A 17,454-nucleotide genomic window follows, 5' to 3' on the forward strand; every position below is an offset into this window, starting at 1 on the left:
ATATTTGTTGAAACATTTATGCTGTACAGAGGGTTGAACCAAATTCTATTTCTATTTCTATTTGGTTTTTGTGCAATTTTTGTTTCAGATTTTAGCTCAAAATCTTTACAAACGTGCTATTCTCTTTTTCAATAAAACTGAGACAGAAATACAAAATAAAGCTTAAAACCTTGGAAGTAGCATCAGAAATAAGCTTTATTCTTTTACTCATTTTCTGCAATTCAAAGTTTGAAGCGCTTCCGTTAGTTACAATTTCAACACCTGTAAATAAATGAAAAATTAAACCTAAACATTTAATGTTATGAAAGGTAATTAAAAAAAGATGATCTTAAAAAAAAATACCTTGCAAAGCCATGTTTAAATGCGGAGATTGTGGTGAAAACAATTCTTGGCAAACTTCACACCCTAATACAGTATCTCTAGTAACAATGATTGCTTCTCCAAATGGAACTTTGACTTGCCCAGTAATCTTTGTAATGATTGGAGGAAGCATTAGTTCTTCATATTCATAATCCTTTTTAAAGAATATAATAAAACATGAAGTTTTTTTTTTAAGAATCCAAGCTGATAACTAGTTCATTAAACCTCCAACTCAAAAAAAAAAAGGTCTTGCTTTAATAAATTGTGCCTAATGATTATTTAATAAACATTTAATATCTTTTTAAACAACATAAAGAGTGTATGTTAAAAGTATTTTTATAACTCTATAAAAGTCAACAATCTAAACAAAAATAATTCACAAAAAACTTTTCATCTAAAATTAAAAAAAACAAACATACCTAGTATTAAAGAAATAAATAAAAACAAAGCACATCAAAAATGTTTACTTAGGCTTTTTTTTAACTCAAACTAAAATTTCAATAGATTATTTACAATTTATTTAGAAAAACTGTTAGATAATATATTTCCCTACATAAAACCTAACAAAATATTACTAACAAATAACATTTAATTGAAGAAGCATACCTTAATCCATGGTGTAAACCATCTTGACTCGCGATAATTCTCATCGATTGCTAAAGTTTTTTTTGGTCTAATTAATATGATTCTTTTGTTTAAAAAAATTACTCTACAATTGTATAATGCATGATTGTACAACACTGGCATACCAACATCAACAATAAGGTTTTCACAAACAGTATTCTCAAGAATACAGGCTAAAGATTCCCAGGAATGAAGTAAGGTATCACTTTCGGAAAAATGATCATTGCAACCATAGCCTGGGATTTCCAGTTCTGGACCCAAACGATAACGAGCTGAAATTAAAATCAATTTAAAATTGATCTATTTACAATGTTTACATCAAAACCAAAACTTATGCATAGCAGACAGTTTGTGTTTGCTATATTTACATATTTATTTACACTGAAACCAAAACTTATGTATAAAAGATATTTATTTCTTAAGAATTAACTTAACGTTTCCTGAAGAAATTTTGTAATTCTACAATTTATATTTGAAAAAAGAAGACTTCTTACGCTTTCAATAAATAAGGGTTTTGATCCTTCTAATCGATTTTGAATCCTTCTAATGGAGTCAAACCTCACTCTCAATGTGAGGTGTCAAACCTCACTCTTAACGTTTTTATGAGGAACTGCTATTTCTAATCATTTTTTAACTTTTGGAGCGTGTAGCAGAAGCATTTACAATGTTGCAGAAACCTTTTTTTTTATTTCTAACAATCTTATCACAGAGCACCACAGAAGAGAATTTAACTAGAAAGTTGGTGTCTCCTTCCTTACCCCTGACGTAAAATATGCCTAGAGCTCATTTTAAACCTTAGATCAATTGCTTCTAAAGCAAGCGCACTAACCACTACGCCAAGACTGCTCAATATAAATCAATTTAACTCCGCTTCCCCCACTTAAAACTCTCCCCTAGTTGCATTTGCTTGGACATTTTAAGAAATACTTTTTATCATTTTGTGTAACTATAGAAATTCTCCGTGTTATTTTCAGTAGTTATTTTCAGCAGAAAATTATAAGTAGTAGTTATTTTCAGTAGTTATTTCCAGTAGAAAACAGGTTGTTGGGAAGGTGGATTGCTCTTCAATAATCTACCATTCAACAAGAGTGAAAAGTAAGAGCAACAGATTAAGATAAATACCAATCTTGAGCGGAATGTTTTGGCAATTGTCAATTAGCGATTGACAATAGTTTTGTTGTCTAAGGAAAATTGTGGATTTCAAGTCCAAATAGTTACAGAAGAGAGATCAGATTAAAAATCAGCTGCTTGTTTTAAGCAATAAAAAAGTGAAAACTTTTTGTCAAGAAAAGAGCATAAAGTTGCATCATCAGCAAATAGAGTCACTTTAGATTTTCATGAAGATTGTTATTGTAGATAAGTAACAATACATGAACAAAGACAGAACTTTGTGGTACCCTTAAAGTTACTTGAAATGAAGAAGAGTGTAGGTCTTCAAGAATAGCTTTAATACTGCATTTAGAAAGAAATGATTTAATAATCTCCAAAACTTTATATAAAGAAGTTAATAACAGAGTGAAGACTAATCATAGAAAATTTGGAGGGGTTAAAGTGTTTTATAAAGTTTTTAAAAATTTGAACCACTTATCAGGTTTGGACAGGAATTGCGCTGTTTTAATGTTTTAACAATTTAAATGCAATAAAAAAATCGTTACTTTGTGAATAACTTTTAATTGTTGATCTTTTCAAAAGTTTTTACTTTACATAAACTTAAATAAAATAAAAAATTAATTATAATGATTATTTAAATTTAACCCATTTTTTAATGTAAATTTAATGTTATACCCGAATATTTTTAGTAAGCATGTATTTTTTATGATAAATTTAAACATTTGTCATTTTTCAGTTTAAATTTTTAACTTGAAATTATGAATAAGTTAAATTAAAATCTTCCCATTGCAATGGAATGATTTAATTGCTTTATTTATTATTAAAAAACCTTCACAGTCACTGCCTGTTTCTTAGTATCAGGTTGGTTGCAGCCTTAGCAAATGCTCCGCCATTAATCAAATAGGAAGCTTGTAGTGCTTTTTTATCATATAGCAATGCAGTTTTATCCTGTACGCAGTTGTATTTTGAAATGGCAGTAATTCAAAGGCTGAAACATTATTCAGTAACCCCTTAATTTTGCTCACTGAAAATTATTATTTTATAACCTTCCATTATTATAACAACGCAATTATTCTTCACTTAATATTTTGACTAGTAGACATCTTTGTTTTTTTGTTGTATTTCTGAGACTGTTTTCGGGGTTTTTCAAGTTTTAAAAGCTTTTTTTCTTCTTTTTTTTTAAACTTTTGTTCTTTGAGAACTGCTGAGTCCATTTTTTTTTCCTCTAATAACTTTTCTGGCTTCTTTTTCATCTAGTTTTCTTTTTTTAGCAGCTTGTGCTGCTTCGTCCTGAGCCATTGCAGATAGTTCAGTCATGTTATAACTTGTTGTTCTTTTAATTATTGTTAAATTTTCTTTACTACTAGAAAGAGGCTTTAATCTATCTCTAAGCACACTGAGCACTGATTTATTAATATCAAAAGATATTTGTTTAACAGCATTTTTGATGCTATCTAATTCTTTGCGCAATACTCCTTTTATTGAAAGTCTATTCATAGAGTTTTTTGAATTTATCTTATTAGTTTCATCGAGTGAAACTTGTGAATCGACAGACTTTGCATTAAAAAACCTTTATTTGCAATAAGGTCTTTTAGCATGGCTGGAAACTCTCGGTTACTTAAACTTAAATAAGAATTTCTAACCAAGTAAACTTCTACAATTTGCTTCCATTTGGTCTTTACTGTTTTAAAAACTCCAACATCTAGTGGTTGAAAAAAATGACTTGTGCAAGCTGGTAATTGGAATAAATTTATGTTGTTTGATTCAGATAATCTTTTTGAAGTGTTTTGCTTGAAATAAAAATTTTTAATGGTATCAATATATATTTTAAAAATATTTTTTCATATTCTCATTACCCTAGTCTTCCAATTTATTAATCAGTTTTCCTTTTAAAAATCCCACAAAAATAAAAGATGTAACAATAAGTGAATTTAAGCTGTTTGGAATTAGGGACTGTTCGGAATTAGGGAAATCTACAGTATACAATTTAAAAATACAACATTTTTTTCTTTTCAATAATCTAATTTCACTTTTCAATAATTCAAATAAAATTTGTTCATTTATTAAACATTCATAAGAAGTTATTTGTAAAAGGGCATTTTCAAAAAATCATGCACAGAAACTCGTACATGTTTTGTACAAGTTTCTGTGCGTGAGCTTCTGTAAATAAACTTTAATTCCTTAAAAAATATAGGTTTCAGCATTATATATTCTTTTTAAATGATGTTTTAAACATTAGTAAAGCTTTTAGGATTGCACTATGTATCATAGAGTCACAGCAATCTTTAAATGCAGTTCATGAATGATCACGCACAGAAGTTGCAAATTTGTTAATTTCTTGTAGATATTTTTAGGAAAATAAATTGCTTGTGAGTATTTTAAGTGAAATATTATACTTCTACAACTCATATTTAGTATATTTTCAATGAGAAATGGTAGTTATCAATTATTTCTAGCTAAAGTATAGCGTTTTGAAAATTGTTATTTATTTTCAAACAGTAGCGATATTATTTCAAAAAAAAAAAAAAAAAAAAAAGATCAAAATATGTATATTTAATTTATTCAGGCAGCCTAAAATATGATAAAAATATTTTTGTTATAAATGCTTTTTAAGAAAATCATAATAGCATGCATATTGCTTTAAGCCTCATCTTTTAATTGCTAAAACAAAGAAAATTAAAAAAAAACACGCACAGAAATGGAAATCCCCAAAAGCGTTTTGTCTAACTTTACTAGAACTTTTTAAAGATAAGTTTGAGAATATTTTATTTGAAATGTAATTAAAAACAAAACAAGTAGTAACTTTTGCTTTGAATTTGAATTTTTTGAGTTTTATTTAAAGCTTATATATTTTCTTTTTCTTAAGCAATTGTTTTCTTTTTTCCTCAATTATTTTTCCTAGTTTAAGTTTAGCTCAGCATTTTTTTAAAGCCCATTTCTGAAATACTTAAATCATTAAGACATTAAAACAGTTATGGTCAAGTTGTCAAAAAAAAAAAATCATTTGCATGGTCAGCAATAGCATTTGATCGCATGCCATTCCAAGCCTGACTTACTTAGCACTTTTTAATAGTTTAGTAAAAATTATGGACTATGATGGAAATCTTGTCCGAAGAACAAACTGTAGAAGCGTTTAATTGAGAATTAACTTAAAAATTGGAAGCCAGAGTGATTTGGATGTTTAACAATGGATTTATCTGTTTAACTGGTATGAAAAAAACAGTAAGGTCATTCAATTTAAGAGTCAAGTTAGAGAAAAAGTTCTTCAAATAACTCTGCCTTATTCATTCTAGGGAGAAGTAAAAAGATCAGATCCATGAAAGATCAGATCCATAAAATGATGTGCATGTATGCATACATAAGGATATAAACATATATGTTTGCCATTTAATTAGATGCTGGAATACAATATCGATAATTATATACATATTTATATAAACTTTAGTATTTGTATGGTATAGTATTTGCCAAAAGAGAAGATGATAAGATGGATTTGTGATTTGACTCTAACAAGACAACAATAGGAGGCATAATCTTAAACAGAAAAAAACATTTATCGAACAATATTTGTTAGAGAAGATTAAAGTGATTTAGTATCAGCATGTAGAGAGGTAGCAGCTTCAGGATTAAATAGCAGTGGTAGAAGTAAGAAAACTTTAAGAGACTACCATACATATTATATGAATGAGCTTTAGTTAATGAAAAAATGCTCTAGATTGTTTACATTTGTAATAAAAATAAATAAAGAAGGCTAAAGCCTGATGAAGATGATGATCATGATGTCATGATGATCATCATCATGATGGTGGTAATGATGATTATGATGATCATGTTGATTATAATGTTTATATATGCATTTATATACAAAATATAACATAAATTTAGAATTGAAAAGATATAATTCAGGATGTAAAAATGTTTATGCAGCCCCATTCACAAACCTGGCCCTGGCTAAATTTTATCAAACCTGGTCCTGGTCAAATTTCAACAGTGGTTGATTACTAGCATTCACAAATATTTATGGTTTTTTAAGAAATTTTTCTTCTGTTGAGTCTTATCTCTTGCAAAATTCACCAGACCTACTTTTTCTTTGTGAAACTAAATTGAGTTCAGCTGCCTCATCTTGTGATCTTAGTGTTGATGGTTATCTTCCATTAATTTGTTTGTATTGACTGCAATAGTCACATGCTTGGACTGAGCATTTACATTCACCCAGTTTGGAGGGAAACTAGGTTTGTGATTTCTCTTTCTCTTGACACATAGAACATCACATAGAAAATCACTTTTTCTGTGATTTTCTATGTGATGACCCTTGGGGAGAAATCTTTCTACCCAGTCTTCCTGCTGACCAATGTGCTTCTTACACAACTTCTTGGATTTAGGCTGGAATGAAATTGTTTACTCCCTCTCGACAATTCTATGTCATGACTCACTCTTCTCCATAGTGTTCCTCTTATTGTGCTGCTGCAATTTTCATAACCATTATTTACATATCTATCGCCAAAACAGTTCTCCAGAAAACTGATGTTTGCTTACTATTGCTAGAAACCATTGTAAAAAGATTTTGTTTAAATCAAAGCCCGTTATTCATCACAAAATCTCATACTTCATCAAAAAAATAAGGCTTTAAAGACTTCTGGAGAATCTTTAACAGCGTCTATAATAAAGGCTAAACTGTTATTCCTCCTCACTTGCATGGTTCAGATTTTGTTACCTCATCTAAATACAAAGCAGAATTGTTTTTAAGAAATTTTCATCAATCTCATCTTTTGATTCCACTAATCACATTCTACCTGATATAGCCAACAAACAGGCTAATCCATTTCTTGACATTCGTATCACTCCAGCTTCTGTATCTAAAGTGATTTCCTACTTGGACTCTTCTTCAGTTTGTGGTCCAGACAACATCTGTTATAGTCTTGCAAGAATGTTCTCCGGAGGTGTCATTTATACTTTAAAAACTATTTAACAAGTGCTTATGAGAGCCTTGTTTTCCGCCCTGCAGGAAAACAAGGCTCTCATAAGCACTTGTTAAATAGCCACATCTATTATCCCCATTTTCTTTTTCAAAATCTGAAGAGCAATCTGACTGTCCTAACTTTCAACTAATCATTATCGCAACAACCTAGATCTTCCTATATTTATGAATGGTATCATACTCGATGAGTCATCTATCCTTTGTCTTCTAGGATTTACTCTTGCTTCCGATCTTTTTTGGAAACAATATGTTAAATTGATTACAAAATTAGAATCTGATATGAATGCATCTCATTATTGGATTCTATTTTTTATCTCAATAAATCTCAAATCTGTCCTTGTATGGAATACTGTTGCCATACCTGAAGCAGATCTTTTAATAATGCCCTTACTTTTTTAGACGAGTTGCAAAAACACATTGTAAACATAGTTGGACCTGGTTTTGAAGCTATCCTTCGACCATTGTCACATGGACATAATTTTTCTTCTCTTCTCTTTTCTATAAATACTATAATGTATGCTAGCTCAAAAGAGCTTGCATCTCTCGTGCCACCTACTAAAGATCATTCTCGAGTAAATTATCATTCAATTAAGTCTCATTCTTTTATTGTGACTGTTCCTAAGTGCTTCAAAAATTATTTTTTGTCTAGTTTTTTTCCTCGAACATTAGTTCTTTGAAATTTGCTTCTACTACTTTGTGTTCCTGAATCATATAATTTCCAATCTTCTAAGTCGTCTGTTAATCGTTATTTTGCTCTATAAATTTTATTATTTTTCTTCCAGTAACATTTTCTTACAGCAATTCTAATAGTGGCTGCTTACTGCCTTGATGAAAGTCATGTTTAAAAAAAAATTTGTTGCAGTTTGTTCATTGGCTTGTTATTTTAATTTCAGTGGTGGAGTAAGGTAAGTTTCAGATATTTCAATAATTAATCAATTTAATTATTAGTCTTTTTACTTCGAGTTGGCAATGTAATGAATATTAAAAAATGTTTTAGAGGTATTTAGATAAAACAATATAAGGAGAGGGCATCAGCTAAGGTATTTTGATTTCTTGGTCTGAACAAAACTGTATAATTAATCTCTGCTAATTTTAAATGTGAGTTTATTGGAAATAAGGAAAATGGATCTTTTGTCTGTAAATATGTTAATATAAGGTGCTGAAGTACTTAGGTGTTTTTATTTTTTTACTATGGCAGCTGCCATAGTAAAAAGATAAACCCACTTAACTACTTAAAAGATAAAGTTATAGTAATGTTCCTCTAGGTGCTGTGTCAGATGCATCTGTTTCAATAGTTAGCCCAACTTTGAATTTGGAGAAGGCTAGGCAAGACTAATTTTGAGCTTTTTTCCTTCTTCAGCATGTGAGAGCAGGCCTCTAGTTAGAAAAGTCTCTAGCTTGAGTAAGTGATAGTATGAACTGTGTGCAGTTGTGCATCAATTTAGTACAATAAGCAAACAAACCTATTATTTGGTTTAGTTCTTTTAAGATTTTTTGGCTCTGGCATATTTATTAGGGCTTTATATCTTTTTGGTTTTCAAGATTCCATTTTCAACAATATGGCCAAAGAATTTCAGGTGAGTTTTTTTAAATTTGCTCTTTCATTATATTAAATTTGCTTCTTTTTTTATTTCTATCAATTTCTATCTTGGCAATTTTAGCTGAATGAAAAAAGTGAATAAAATTTTTATTGTGCTCTATTTCTTCACTAATTACATTATGTCATAAGAGTATGTGTTTTCCAGTTTATTTTTCTGGAAAACACAGTCCTTGTGATGAAGCGGGAGCAATCGCTCTGCACACATGAAATACGCCCGTAAATGGCTTTCCGGAAGCAACAAATAGCGCTTGCTAGTTTTGTTACGAGAGTAAAAAATTGTGCTCATCTAAAGAACTTGCGAGGGAGAAAATTATAAGTTGATTTTAAAGAAAATTTTTAGTAAAACTTTTTGGTGAAGTCAAAATAAGTTTAAACAGTAGAGTTTGCATATTGTTAAATAAAGAAGTTATATTTGTAATTAAGTACATCATAATAATTTTTTTTAAATTTGTACGGCATAAGATCAAATTAAAAATGATCTATTTCTTTAATTAGAAAGCTAAATTCAGCATGTTTTTTTTTAAAATTCCAATTGAACTTTATCATATTATCTGCTTAATCATACCCTGGTTAAGTCGAACCATTCCCTAACTTGACAGTTTTTTAGGGTCCATTTGAAAGAAAAAATGTGATAAAATATCAAAACTTGCATCACTTCAATGAAAATTCCTAACTTAAATGTTAAAAATATTAAATACCCAGCGTAATATTTATTAATATCTTATAAATAAATATCTAGCGTAAAAAAATTATCAAACTAAAACTTCACTTGTACCTTTATTTTGTACAGCTTCAATCACATTCTATTAATTAATGACTATTATATTTAAAATTCAAAAAACATCAAAACGTTAAAATATCAAATATTTTTTGTTGAATATAAGTTAATAAACTAAATATTTTCACTGATATCTTCAAATCGGTTAAGCTTATATAAAGTCTATTAATTAAAAAAGTTAAAGCTAAACAAAACTAAAAAATTAAAAAATTGAAAGTTTCATTAAACAATACGTATAAGAAATATATTTGTTATATAACTTTGAATTATAACTTTTGGAAGGGTGCTCACAAACAGCAAAAGAAAAAAAGTTAAGCCAACAACAAAAGAAAAAATGTAACATCACTATTTTCACAAACCCATTTCTTCAAATATACATCAGTAAGTTATTTATATATTATATTTGTATAAGTATGTATATACTTACACTAATATATATTATGATAATATAAGTCTATTATATATTTATTTAGGTATATAATCAATTATGTAAGAAATTATTCATTTGATAATAATTAAATTGCGCATTCAGTTTAAATTAGAATGCAGTTATCTGTACAAACAATGAATGGAAAGTTATAAAGTCATTACTGCTAACAAATAGAATGGAATGTTTATTATTTTCAAAACGTATTGTCCCAGTGAGAATAGAAAATTTAAACTAAAAATTTTAAACTTGATTGAATTTTAAAAAATCAAAAATTTTAATCCACAAGATTTTGTAAAAACGTAATATTCTTTTCCTTTATAATTTTGTTATAACTTTTCACACATCTTTTGTAGATAAAAAAAATTTTCTTAGACTTTTTTATTTTTATTTTTATTTATTATTTATCTTAAATTAAATTAAAAACATTTCTATTTGTTAGAATGTCTGCAATCAAGCATGTTAATTTAACTCTAATAGGAAACAATGTTGTCATATTATGTTATGTTGTCAACTTATTGTAAATGGTGATATTTCATTGTTTTTATTTAATATTAAATCTGTAACATATTTTTTCCGGTAGAGACACATATCCATTAACTAAAAAACTAAAGCTTTTTTGTCTGATTTCTCTGACTTCACATCAAACTAAAAATTGTCCACCCTCTCCCTTGTATTCACTGGTACATTTTTAAAAGACCCTCTCCCCATACTTGCCTACGTAATTTATGGATGGCCCTATGGCAACTGATTTCCAAATCTGAACATTGCTTTCAAAGACTTGATACTGAGCGTCCATAATTGCGCTGGTTTATAATACATGAAGTGCTATCTTATCAAATCACTGATTCTTAGTAATGGGTATGAATTGAGTGAAGTTGTATTTGAATAATTGATAACAACAGGTTTTATATTTCCTGTTGATACTACAAAATATTGTACATACCAAGGACTATGGCTCACTTGAATTATTTCTTGTTTTAACATACAGTTTATCTTGTTTGTTATGAAAGAGTTACCCATTTATAGTTAGTAAAAATCAGGTTTAATGCTTATACTGGTTCCCAAAAAAACCCATTAAAGGGATGATTATATAAATATAGAAGATTACTTTGGAAAAATATTGAAACCTTTAATTTTTGGCCAAGGGAGAAATTCAATTATTATAACTTAATGAAAAGTTTCAAATAAAATATTTTACTTTAAATTTTAATTTTTATAAATAATGTTATCAAAAAGAGAGAAGTGCTAACATAAATATATTTCCACTGTGCAACACAAAAATAGAAGTACTTTTTTTTATTAATGTTTATTATTATAAAAGATTTTTTCAACAACTTTGAAAGTATTTACTGTTTAAGTTGACAATGTACTGCAATGGCTTGCTTCCATAATCAGGATGGGATTTGCTTCTTTTTTACTTTTTTTTTTTTTTTTTGCAATCTTTGAATAATGAATGCACTGCTTTTGCAGTCTGTTCACTAATAATCCAAGTGAAGTACCATGGCATTTAATGAATTCTGGAACATGGTAGAAAACAGCATGTGCTTTAGGAGTCACAATGACTGGGAAGAGGAGGTATGATTTTTCTGGACTTTTTCCAGAAAATTATCTTCTTAAGTTAGTCCTAAATACGAAACAAAAACGCTTCAGAAGAGACTAAATGTTTTGACCAACACTATAGCTTCAAATGCACAAAATTTTTCTGTCATTCTTTCAAGTATTTTAGCATTCTTTAATACAATATTAAACTCATTATCTGCAAATTGACCATCATGAAATGACTGCATCTGAATATTTAGTTTCACAGGCTAGTTTATTGCTTCTGGTCCACAACGAGGAAGCTTCTTAAAAAGATGGTTAAAAACCCCCAAAAGAAGATGGAACTCCATTGGTGGTATCAAATCTAGAACAAGTTCAGAGTTTTCAGCAATTATTAAAGAAGCTTTTATTACATTATTGAATTCCTTGGATTTGCTTTTATTTGATCCAGATGCAACAAATTTGCTGTGATTTTTTTCCTGTGTCTCTTTTGGCTTCCGAGTGTTCTTGAGACTCTGCTGTTAGAAAGATTTCAAAGCCAATGCCACACCAACAGGAAGGATGTTTGCTTGAATATGATTGAATTCCACACAAAAGATTGACAATTTTAGGATCAATTGAAATTTTAAAAATTGTTTATGTTGATTATGTTTATGTTTATATCAATGTGCTTATGTTTTTGTAGGAACTTCTGCAGCTGATATGATTAACAGGCACTTGACTCCAATATCTTAAGCTATTGAATTCTTAAGTAATTTTTGAGTTTGCTTTTGGAGGGTTTCAGAGGTTATTTCATTAATTCTCTTTGATAAGTTAATAAGACTTATTTTCAAAAATGAGTCTTGGTCTTATTATCTTCCACCATCAATTCTAATTTTCATAAAAATAATCTGTCAAGTGTCTTCTTTCAAACAGAACATGATTGCTTAGTTCTTTCAAGTTTTTGCATTGAACGATATCTGTGTTTTGGGATACTGTCTCATATTTTTTAATTTTTTAATATTAACTTTTGCAAGCATAAAGAATTTAAAGAGTTTCTTTCCTTTTGTTGCTAATTTTTGTGCAAAAAATGGCCCTGTTGACTTGCTCAAAGTATACCTGAATTTCCTTATTTTGGTATTAGAAAGGTCAATAAAAAGCTGAACATTGATCATGTTTTGGGTTTTAAGAGTAATTGCTATAGAAATCTGTACTTTTATCTAAAACAAAGTCCTAAACAAATCAAAGAGTTGCTTTAAAAATTATTTTTTTAAAATTCATAATTTTTATAATTTAATATAAAAACAAACTTATAACTGTTTACCACAGATGACCTGGCTAAGTCTTAAGGTCCATGTGATGATCATTCCTTTGTGGCAATAACTGATGATACAATTTGTTCTGCTCCAATTGGATCATTCCCAACATGAGCTTGACAATGATCATGTATTATTTATATTTTGATTGTTTGTTATCTACTAGATGTTTACTACTATCTACTAGATGTTTTTCATTAAGCTATTTTTTTCCAATCTTGCAAATCAAACATTCACAGTTCAGAGTATCTCAAGTAGCTGATTTATAAGTAACATGAATTATTAATATAAATTGACTCAAAATTAAACAGCAAGTTTGTTTACTCTTTCAAAATAAATATTATAAGTCCTCTTTTACTTCAAACCTTGTTTTAAAAGTATTGCAATTTGTGTACACATACAGCTATTTTGTGTATGCCTAAAGCAATTTTTGTAAAACAATTTTGGTTAAGCAACAATTTAACTTTTAAATTAGTCTGTAAGCGGTAAAATAAAGAATGTAATAAATCAAAAAAAAATTTAATTAAAGCATATTGTATTAATAAGCCCGTTCTTATAATTACCCATACCAACAAGTTGTCTACAATTAGGAATTTTACATTCAATTTTTCGCAAACTAATAACCATGAGTCTTAGAAAATTCCTTTAACTTTTAATGTTAAGTTATTTGCCAATGATATCTTTGATATCATTGGCAAATAACTTAAAGGTATCGTAAAAAGGTTCCAATCCCAAAGACGTTCTGATGTAATAAATGGTTTTATCAGAGCCAGTATTTATCAGTGCCTGTGTTATATTTTTGAATATGGTGTCGTTAATTAGTCTGTTAGGTGTCTGTTAACTGCTGCTATGAATGAAGATTTTTTTTTGAGTAGTTATTTCCTGCCATATTTTTTAACAACTGCTGCTTTGGTGTAGGGAATATTTTATCTCTTTGAAAGACAGACAGTAGCCCAGTGGCCCTTTCATTGACAATGTACACAAATAGAATTTTATGGTGGGCGTTTGATTTTTAGATTGGATCATTATCAAACCAAAAACAATGAGATATGTTTTTTAATGTTAATTTATCTCCAATCAGGCAAAAAAGGCCACTACAGTCAAGAAGGCTGCTTTAATTGTGATTACAACCCTCTCTCAGCTCTACAACTCTGAAACCTTGACAAACAAGGTCCATGTTTCAGAGTTGTGAGAGGATAAAATATAAAAGTTAGTAGTGTGTGTTAGCTATTGTGGTTGTTGTCAAATTGAAAGCATCTTCCATTAGCAAATTCCATTGAAAGCACTTCTGTAGCTTTGAGGAGTCATTGTCAAATAGAAGGTGAGTACATTTCACCAATAAAAGCATTACATTTAGAGCAAAGTTTTTGGTGCATCATGATATTTGTTAATTATTTTGAAAACTTATTATCAAATATTTTGATTAGATCATCATACAATATAGTATCATTAAAGCCAATGCAGGATTTTCTAAAAAAGCCATTTTTGCAGGATTTTACAATATATGCTTGATTTGAAGGCCCATAAATACATAAACCTTATATTTTATAATGACATGTAACTTAGAGTTAACTAAGTATCATTACTTTGCGTTTTAAAAAGGTGATGGATAATTTTTAAGATTGTAGAAAAATGACTGGTTAATTGCTAAATCAATATTTTGTGCGAAACCAATATTTTGTGCTAAAATAAAATATTTTTATAACATTAAGTAACTGAACAAAAGATAATCCAGTCAGTAACTATAAAAACATTGTTGATATTGTAATTAATATTTACTAAGTTTTATTTTAAAATAAAAATTTGCCAGATAATTTGTAAAACTTGAAATTCTTTAGGTGTTTAAGTTTTGCACCGAAAACAGCGCATGTTTTAAGTAAAACAAGAAAGATTATACAAGATAATTAAATAGGTATTCTTACAAAACATTTATGAAATGATATTTGTGTTCATACAAAGCATTTGCAAGCACGAATTAGATTTTTTTTTTTTTCATGTTTTGATATCACCTTTTTAAATACCTTTTAACGCAATAACTTGGAATTTTGATTAAAAAACAAAACTTTAGGAGAATTTAATCTTTTATGTATTCATATAGCATTTTTTTTAAATAATTATTTATTAATAGATTTTTTTTTTGTTTTTCCAAAGATAGATTAAGTAGTAAAACTTTTTAGATAAATTTTTTATCATTTTTAAAATATTCATAGAAAGGTAAAATAACATACTTAAAATTAAGGGATCATTTTAATTCTATGGTTGCATAATAATTAAATAATATGGTGGTCTAAAAAACAACAATTAAATTTAAAACTAGATAGTTTTAATGATAAAATAATTTAATTGAATTAAACTATTAAATTTTACAGCTTTTTTTTAATACTTAAAAATCATTAAACAGTTTCAAGATCGCCAATTCTCATCTGACTGTTGTGATTTTAATTTAACACTTGATACGGTTTTTTTAATTTATTACAACTGTTAAAAATAACAATTTAAAAAATTTTAATTATACTTGCGGCTGAAATTAGATGTTTGCATTTTATTATGCAAAATATAATTATATTAGTTAAAAATTTAACATTTTAAATCAGATAATTAAAAAAATCACTTAAAAAATTACGTAAAACAATTTTTATTTCCCTTATATAATTTATATATTAATTTATAAGACCCTTGTAAGATAATAAGTTTAAGGCCCAAGTAGGATTCTTTCATAGCCTCTGGGGCCTGGACACCACTAGGTATCTTGGATTACTGTGAAAGCTTTCACTCCGCATAGAACAAAAAAAAACTTGTGGTTCCAATCTTCTGAAATTTTATCTTTTATCTTGATAAATTTATATTATTTTTTCCAGTATAAATATTCTTTATTGCTTGATTTGTCGCATAGTACTTTTTTGAATATTTTGACATCCATACTAACTTTATATTTGATAAAATTGTTGTATTAATATAAACCATAATGAAAAGGCTTATATACTTTGACTTTTATTTTATGTTATTTACCTACCCAGGGCCAAGAAGGTCACTACAGTCGAGAGGGCTACTTTAATGAGATTACAACTTTCTCTTAACTCTTTAAATCCGAAACACGAAACTTGATGAAGGCTGTTGCAAAAAAATATTGTTCAATATTTAAATTTGATTAATTCTTAAAAAAATCTTTTTTCAGCTTTCCTAACTGAACATTTTTTTTCCAACTAAAAAATAAACTCCTAGTTAACGTTTTCTGAGACTGCTTCTGTAATTTGCACAAAACATAGTTAAACTTTTTTTCATAAGGCAAGTAAAAGCGCAACGATATACATTTTTAAATAAATGTATATTTTTGTAATTGTATTTTTAATAAAATAGTTGGAAACCTAAAATAATCTTTTTTTTTAAGTAATTAAATATTAATAAATAAAGTAAAAATATGTAAGATAATTTTTTTACAATCTACTTTTTTAAAAATAAAATTTTTTTAGTTCCATAGCCACAATTAGAAATTTAGAAAACAATAATCAAATAAAAATTTAACATATTTTAATTCATTTACACAGATGTTGAGAAAAGAAAGAAATTTGTTTATATCAAGCATATCTTAAAATGTAATATCAAATTGTAAAAGTGTAATATTAAAAATGTAAGTTTTTAATATTTAATATTTAAAAAATTGATAGAAAAAAAAACATTCTGTAGTAGCATTTCTGTTATATTTTGGTTAATTGAGTTAATCTTTTAATTGATCTTGTTTTGCTTTAATTTATTATATTGTGGTAGTTTAAAAAAGAAAAAAATTTATAAAATAAAAAAAATAAAGAGAAATTTATGATGCCAAATGCATTTTAAGCAAATGCATTAAACATGTTTTATTTAAAACAAGGCCTGTATATAAGGCCCATGCAAGATTCCTGCATAGAATGCAGCCATTAATGCATTTTTATCAATTACTTCTGTTATGCCTAACAGTCTCAAATTAAAGCAGTTCTGCTATGTTTTATATAATTTCAAAATAAAGCAGGTTTAACACAAAAATCATTATTTTTAGGGCAATGGTGGCACAGTTGCAAGAGCACTAGCTTCAGAATGAAGAGCCTGCTCTAAAAAGTCAAGTTATAGAATTAAAAAAACTCAAAGTAAAGTGATTTTACCTCCTTGTTCTTTTGCCAAACGTATACTTTCCAGAATTCTTCTTAGGTTTCCTTCAAAATCCATGGACCATTGCGCTAATGAACAAGTAGCTAATGTTACTTTTCTTTGCATTTCTTTTTTGTTTTAAAAAAATATTTTAATATAACATCTATGACTGCAATAAGAAAACAAATGCAAATAAGAAATATATATATACATATATATATATATATATATATATATATATATATATATATATATATATATATATATATATATATATATATATATATATATATATATATATATATATATATATATATATATAGTATATATATATTTTAGGATTTCAACATAGACTCCCTCAGATTTTGATGAAATTTAGTGGTATTGATGGCATTGGGGGCTCTGTCAAAAGACTTGTAGCTAGGGCCAGTTTACAATCACTAACAGATCCTATCAATTCACCTGAAAAAATGTATGATTGGTGTAAACAAAATATTAAAGGAATATATTTTCAATACATTTCAAATGATGCAGTTGTATTACATTGCATAAAGTTTAAATTAGAAGAATGTTATGCTACTTGTTCAACAATTCCAGGAAAAAGAAACCACCATTGTT

General features: G+C 27.8%; 1 protein-coding gene across 1 annotated transcript in view; it reads right to left on the reverse strand.

Moving 5' to 3' along the window:
* LOC100211195 (glutamine-dependent NAD(+) synthetase) overlaps positions 1–17,002 on the reverse strand; it is a 56,276-nt gene extending 39,274 nt beyond the window's left edge. The window contains exons 1-4 of the mRNA XM_065796498.1: positions 16,851–17,002; positions 967–1,256; positions 343–514; positions 170–261 (exon numbers count right to left, since the gene is read on the reverse strand). Of these exons, the coding sequence (XP_065652570.1) occupies positions 170–261; positions 343–514; positions 967–1,256; positions 16,851–16,962 (666 nt within the window). The 5' untranslated portion in view covers positions 16,963–17,002. The remainder of the gene's footprint in view (positions 1–169; positions 262–342; positions 515–966; positions 1,257–16,850) is intronic.
* Between the last annotated feature and the right edge of the window lie 452 nt (positions 17,003–17,454).

This window comes from Hydra vulgaris, chromosome 04 (assembly GCF_038396675.1).
Source record: "Hydra vulgaris chromosome 04, alternate assembly HydraT2T_AEP".
Lineage (NCBI taxonomy): Eukaryota > Metazoa > Cnidaria > Hydrozoa > Anthoathecata > Hydridae > Hydra > Hydra vulgaris.